At 40.0% G+C, this 7,601-nt stretch overlaps 2 protein-coding genes across 2 annotated transcripts in view; one reads left to right on the forward strand and one right to left on the reverse strand.

Annotated features, from left to right (window-relative positions):
- Nucleotides 1–7,601, forward strand: part of LOC100745025 (transcription factor Sox-19b) — a 139,451-nt gene that overhangs the window by 23,625 nt on the left and 108,225 nt on the right. The window lies entirely within an intron of this gene.
- On the reverse strand, nt 3,785–4,360 carry LOC105681006. Its single transcript, XM_012387947.2, has one exon. The coding sequence runs from the start codon at nt 4,358–4,360 to the stop codon at nt 3,800–3,802; it is 561 nt and encodes a 186-aa protein (XP_012243370.1). The 3' UTR covers nt 3,785–3,799.

Below are 7,601 nucleotides of genomic sequence, written 5' to 3' on the forward strand. Positions count from 1 at the left end.
CCCTTCTTCGACGAGCCATAAAACCGTTTCGCGCGACCAAAAGGAAGCCTTGACGCGAGCCAGCATTCGCGTTTACTCGCGCGAACGCCTGCGCTTGCGCGATGCGACTTATTAACTTGTTAAACGGTCCTCGTTCTCTCCTGGATCGTTTGTTTCCTGAGAAACACGCTGTACGTGGGAGCGGGTAAATGAATTTTGAAAATACACGAATTTCCTGGTTCCTCTGTTATGGATGGGTACTTTCGTTTTGATGTATTTGTGTATGTATAAACTTATTTGTATGAACTAAAATTATTAGAAATCTATTGGGAAATATACAGGGTGGTTGGTAACTGGTGGTACAAGCGGAAAGGGGGTGATTCTACGCGAAAAAAGAAGTCGAGAATATAGAATAAAAATTTTTCGTTTGAGGCTTTGTTTTCGAGAAAATCGACTTTGAATTTTCGCTCGGTACGCGTGTACTTTATCACGTCTCGTTATAACGGATCTCACTGTAGATCGTTGTCTCGATAGAAAAATAAAAAAAAAAAATTAAGAAAAAATTTTTATTCTATATTTTCGACTTCTTTTTTCGCGTAGAATCCCTTTGTACCACCAGTTACCAACCACCCTGTATAATACAGCTTTTACTGTATATACTGTATATACTGGAGCCTATCTATTCTTGTTGAAGAATAAGTTTCCATTGATTATCTATTGGTTTATTAGTTCATGTATTGATTCTACCTAATCCAATAGGTTCTACTTGAAGAACTGTTCCTTAAAGTGTACATCAATATCACCAATTTACGACTTATATTATGGGTGTTTCTCCCAGGAAACTCCGCAATTAAAATTAAAGTACCGATAATACATCTTTAATGTCTTGAATCAATCAATATAATTAGTTCTCTCAGGTCCGCGTATCACTATCTTCTTTCCCTTGTGAAACGTGTGCACTACCTCTATTAAGCGTGTAGAAATTCATCGCGTCACAGCAATCTTTGATGACTGGGTCTCTGCGACCCTTGGTATCGCGGCGTGCACTGATGTTAGAAAGGGCGTGCGTTCACAAGCCAGTCACGAGAGGTTTGCGCGCATGTGAGTTCGTAGCCACCGTTCACCGCCATAATTCGTCGTTATCGCTGAGGAACAAAGTGACGGGTTGTTCTACAGGGCGGAAGTGGCGGTCCTTTCTCTGAATGGCCTTCTGCTGCTTCTCGCCCTTTTACCTTTATTTTTTTTTTTTTCTTTCCCTCCTCTACCTTCCTTCTTCTCTGGGGATTACGCGCAGTCAGACCAATTGGAGCGTAGGCGACGCTAATTGGCATTGAAAAAAGGTGGTGACGATAGCTAAGTACCCGACCAAGGGACGACCCTCTGTAAATACCTGGCCGTTTAACGCTCATGTTCACGCCCACCAACCCTTCGTGCCCTGCTCGCGCGCACTTTCTTCTTCTTCGTGAAGAGAGCGGCTGCTACCGGGTTTCTGAAGGTTTGCATCGACGATCCGCGCGAGTCAGTATGGACCTCAAAGCACGACAGCAGCGAGAAAGTCTCGCACACAAAACTAGCGAGTAATTAATTAAAACGACCCGGTGGAAGAAGGGCTGCAGTTTCCCGTGCCACGTGAGGTTGACTGCACCAACAGACGCGTTACGCATCGACCGTCACTCGTCGTCCAGTTCAAAGACTTCTGACAAGAAAAATCGTAAATGGGAGGGAAAGATGTGTTTTCCATCTTTAGACACTTAGAGTTTTATAAGATTCACGTGCAATGATCATCTTTCCTGATAACATTTACTTTTAGATATCCATTTCTATATTTCTCTTGACAATTTTTTTATTTTCTAAAGAAAATATTCTTTCGATATTTTTTCATTGAATTTATTACTACATTATGGTTGTCTAGATAAGCGTTAAAATGATTAGAAACAACCTTTAATTCTCTATCAATGAAGTATTGCGAATATTTTGAGTAACCGCCCCATCGTCCCCTGGATAAATAATTATACTAGCCAAGTCTAAAATTTAGTTAATTTCAGTCATTGTATCTTGTTCGCGATGTGTTATTTTTGAAAACGTAAAATTAGACCAAAGGTATAACGAACTCATTTTATTCGCGCGTCTTTTGTCTCTCGAGATTTTAACAGGAAAATTAAAATATAATTCCATCGTGATGTACAAATAATTACCACGGAAATACGGAGGGGTTCTGAGCGCTGTCAAAGGAATATAAACACCGTGAACGCGAGGGTTGTTTTGTTGCGTGCCGCAATTGCCTACCGGTCTTACGCGAGAGAAACGGTCGAAGCTCTTGGGTCCTTCGTCTGTTACACCCGAACAACGGACCGTAGCGAAAACACGCGGAATTTCTACAACGCCTCAACTAATACCCTCTTTAAGCTCGAGTGGTATAAAACGCTGTAATTAGCGCGAATCAACGGTGACCGGGTTGGAAGGCCTGTCTTTTTATCTCGGCACCCACACCCCTGTATCCTTTCTTCTTCTCGTTCTTTCTCGCTGCCTATCCAATCTTTCTTTTTAATCAGGATTTATACGCATTACCGAGCCATTCGTATTTAATCAGTAAATCTTCCTCCCAAATTTTGTTCTCACTCCTTTCGGCAAAATTTAGGTGTTTATTTAACGTGTTCTCTACTAATCTGATCACTCTTCGTAATATTAGGTTGTGAAATATGTACCTAAACTCGTCCTGTTCTTTATATATTGCATCTTATATATATTAACCTTTTCACAACGGGCAACTTCGCCGTGGCACATCCGTTGACCGAGCCGCCGCGCCAAAACAGTGCAAATGTTCTCATTGTTTTCTCCAGCTAATTCCTCGGCTAAACAAAATATGAATTCCTTTCTGAATATTTTCGATCTGGTGCGCTCTTTATATAATATCCACGTGTTTAACAAATCCAAATCGCTGACAAATCCAAAATATTGAAAAAGACTTGAAGGGGCCATCGGAAATTATCACACTATATTTGCGTGCCATTTGGTCAACGACGTCCACACCAAACTTTGTTTTATTGTAAAAAGCAATGGTTTCTGGAACACGTTTATAACTATCTTCTATTCGGTGCTTAGGAGGAGGACTTTTACGTTAGGCTTACTTTCATACACAGTAAGCGTGCAGTTTTCTGATTTATATTGTGGCGGATCGGTATCAACAGGACGCCGACAGGTCGAGGCATCAACGCGGCGCAACACCTCCCGGGCGATCCGCTGGTATCAACCTCCAACACTAAAGGGCTACGACGACAACGAGTCTGTCTAACTCGCTAGCGGTCGAATATACGAGCGATTGATACAAATACCGCACTTAGCGAGACTCCCTCTACGTCTAAGACAGGGACTACCGGGCATAGCCTTACTGACGAGTCCACCGTTAGTCCCGGGACGAAATGCACAACTCTCTTTTCATGCGCCACAACTGTTTACTATAAATTTGAAGAAAACAAAGTCATATTGTCCTTTTTTCCCCTGAACATAGAGTTTCATCTTTCCCCACATGAGGGAAACCATCCAAAATATATTTTGTTTGGACGTCAACTGCAAACCAAAACTTAATGCTAAATTTATGAGGCTTATTCGGCATATATTGCGTAAACCTGCATCGGGATTTCGTTGGAAATAATTGTTCATCTATTGAGATATTTTCATATGACTTGTAACAAGCCTGGCTATTACTTATGAATCTGTTCTATATTTCGGATTTTTATCTGTTTTATCTGCAAATTTATCTGTTTTTAATCTTTCGGAGGCTTTCAATGATCTCGCTTCACATGCGATTCAAATAGAATTCTTAGAAAACTACGTAACTCATCAACTGTGATTGTCCGTCTTTTTTCAAAACTTCATACGTCTCGGTTTCAGTGCAATCTTTTATGTGTTCCATTATGTGTCTGTCAATTATCAATTCGAAAGCACTAGTTACACAACCCGACATAATATTTCTCTTAGCATAGCCAGTAAGCCCTGCGATATCCTTGAATATCATAAGAGCGGGCGTCCTACCCCTAGATCCGCCTGCTTTTAGTTTTATCCACTGTATCCCGTCAATTGCAATTTCAATTTCACCCGTTACATTTTGGGATGTGCCTGGAATACTCGTCCTTTCGTCCTCGAAGTTAGAACTAGAAAAAATACGCATCCTTTTCTTGTTATGGCACACTTTCAAGAAGTTTTCCTCTTCACTATCCGAATGTCCTTCCGTCTCTTCACTTTCAGTGTATTCAGAACTTTCACTATCAACTTCGCTTTGGCCTAATTCATAGCGATCTTTTTCGAAGGTATCCTCAGAACAATCTCCATTGATGTCGACAATTATGTTCAATATCTTATTATATCTCCTGGATTTACTCATAATTGCTAAACGTGAAGCCTAATATTGTTCCTTTCAGACTTAATTTGAATAAATCGATTTTTTAAAGAAAAATGCGTATTTTCGTATACCCGTCAATATGACGGGTGCTCGTAGAGATAGATATATACGAAACGCCCGTAAACCTAGTGATAATAATATGATATAATATAATATAATCGTACGATACTAATAGCTTTTAATAATAGTATTGTGTGTGGTATTTTTCGAGACATGGTGTTATACATAGGTCAACATCGCAAATCTAGCACTGGTATCGCGATTCGCAATCGATTATAATTGACAACACACTTTGGATTTTTAATCATTTTTTTTGCGTGCGATAATGACGTTTCGTGTCAACATATTCTTCATTGTGAAAAGAGGACAACATATACATTTCCCTCTTGTTACACCATTTTATTGTTAATAAAAGGCTTAAGGATGTATAATACTCGTTCTATGTAGAATACGTGGCATCTTACGCAGAGCGACTGTAGTCGCCCGCAGTAGCGAAAGGTTATACTATATTCTATTTTTAGAATATTTTCAACTTTCCAGAACCTTCTATATCGTCCGTATTGAATTAGAAATTTCAGGTAAATTTTAAATTACCTAATCAGTCGTCACAATGGAAATACCTAACGGTACCTTATTATTGGCATTTCACGAGACAAAACTTTAATAGTTAATAAAAGTTTGATCCTAAAGCAAGAAGCAAACGATAAGTCAAGAAGTCAACGAATGAAAATGCGTCCGCTTCACGCATGAAAAGCGGATTTGCATGGATGTTTATTCCTGAATGTGACGGAGAAAAGATGCTTAGGTACAGGAGAGTTAAAACCAGGGCTAGGTGTTTACAACGGTTAAAATATTGTTTACTACTTGAAAATCGTCCAGACTTACCATTTCGTTTTACAACGCAAACAAGTAAAACGAAATAGCCGCGTGACCGGTGCAATATTTTCATTTTAATTACGGGAACGATGGTAAATATTCGACTTTTTATCTTCACATAGTTGTCCCATGGTCGTCACCACCATAAATTTACAAGGCATTTTATCGCTTTTCCTGCTTCCTGCCACAGTTGTACACTAATAGTTCTCCTTTCTCTTTTCTTTGTTCTTCGCGTTAACAGATTGTATTTCGTGTTGACAGACGTGTTGTTGATGAATGACAAGGGACATTTTATTTCTCTTTCTTCGACTTAGTTAAACTGTAAAGAGATATTTTTGTAGGTAATAGCATAGGACGATTCAACTATTATGTAGGAAATCTTAATTACAGATACTTGTAAATAATGGTATAATGGAATTATATTATATTGAGAGGTAATGGATTAAATTGTTTGTTCTCTGATTATCTTGTATTAGGGTATCTCCTTCATTTATTTTATTCAAAATTTATAGTTTAATTTTTGTTACAGGTGTGCGCTATATGCGTTAGTACATCGAAATTTTTATATATTTAATACTATTTTATATATTTAATACTTCGATCTTTTTTAAATTTAATACTTCGAAATTTTTATGTTTATCCGAAAATACCTTTGTATTTATGTTCATAATGCTTAAATCATTTATTATAAATATTGAAATGTCTTAAGAATGACATATCAATAATACGTCTATTGACATAACACCTTCGTTCAATGGTCTAATATACCCGTTATTAAATATAAAAGATAAACAATATAAGGAATATTTCCATAAAAACTTAAGCAAACAACTCATCGGTAATAACTCGAAGATTAAAAATCCACTCAAATGCCCTTAGAATTTTTTCCATTCTTCAAAAACGCGTGTAACTCGCAGATTATTATCCATGACATGAATCGCGTAATCCTGGCTCTTTTATAGCGAACAGTAGCGAACGAATAGAACGACTTAACGGATAAAAGCGATAGGTTCTTCGGTCATCTGGCGGCGAAGCGTTTTCTTTCATCGTTGGAAGACGTTTCCCGAGACAGGCGGTGATACGACTCACGTTAAGATCCATAGGGCACACATCCGGGTATTTGTAGCACGCTGGTGTGCAACATGTAGGCACTTAGATCGTTCCTTTGTCCACCATTGTACGGACCAAACATACGTTTCTTCGAATGTCCATTGTCGCCGCCCATGCCCCCGGTTGGTTATGGACACTTTTCCACGCAGTCATTGTCAAGGCGACTCGTATAGCGGTGGGTGTGCTTTTTAACGGCAGATTTTTGACCCTCGCCCACCCCCTTCTCTTTCGTTTCTCGCCGGCGCTCGAGTTTTGTCTCGGGTGTCGTTGAAACTGATGATATTCCGCATCTTTTGTTGAACGTGTCGACCTGGCAGGTACATGCTCGGTGTCGTCGTTTTCAGACGCATCAACGTGCATGCTGCCCCTTTTTACCATTTTCTTTCGTCGACACTACCGCGAATCGTAAATAGAACTCCTTTGTGTTCGATTTTTACAAGGGAAACTATACTTCCTCGACGCAATTGCTGCTTAAGCGTTTTAGATACTCTATACTGTTCTAATTACTAAACCATATAAGGAAATTCGGACGAAGTGTACAAATTATTAGGAACTTTTCAAAAGCTTTATCTTCGCATGAATATACATTATACGATTCGCACAGGGAAATAAGCGTTAAATTATATTTCAAAGTATCATTTACCTGTAAGTTCGCCCTCCGCTTGAAAGATGTAAATTTGCGTGCAGCTTTCGGCTCGTAAATTTCCAGTCGCGTCGTGTTGCACGCGAAGGTTCGCGCCATGCCGATCTTCCGTCCAGCAAGTCTGTGATCCGATGGAATTGTCGAGCGGTCGCGAGTCCCATTAATCACCCTCTTCCGGAATTCGAAACGGCGCAATTTCAAGATTGATGGAACGTCTAACTCTTGAGCGTCGCCCAGTATCGAAAGAGCCAGGCCGCCATTGTGCGTGTAACGGTCGCGTAAAAAAGTCAAAAGAAATTTTCCCTATTTCATATTACCAGCTTTCTTTCTCTCCTATTCGTTCTATCTCTCTTACTCTCGCAGCATCGCNNNNGCAGCATCGCGGAGGGGGAGCCGTGAACGAATTGTTTACAACGACGTCAGGTCCTACTCAGGCCGTATTGCTTTCCGTGGGATTGAAGTGCTCGTAAAACAAACCCCCCTTGAAATTAGAGCAGTCCTTGCGGCTCCATAGAGGCGCACACGTACGCGCGTACACGTTCTGCGTGCCCTTCCTCGCGCACGATACAATGTCTCCCCTCCTCCCCCTCCCCC

This window comes from Bombus impatiens, unplaced genomic scaffold (genome assembly GCF_000188095.3).
Source record: "Bombus impatiens unplaced genomic scaffold, BIMP_2.2 scf_0498, whole genome shotgun sequence".
NCBI lineage: Eukaryota > Metazoa > Arthropoda > Insecta > Hymenoptera > Apidae > Bombus > Bombus impatiens.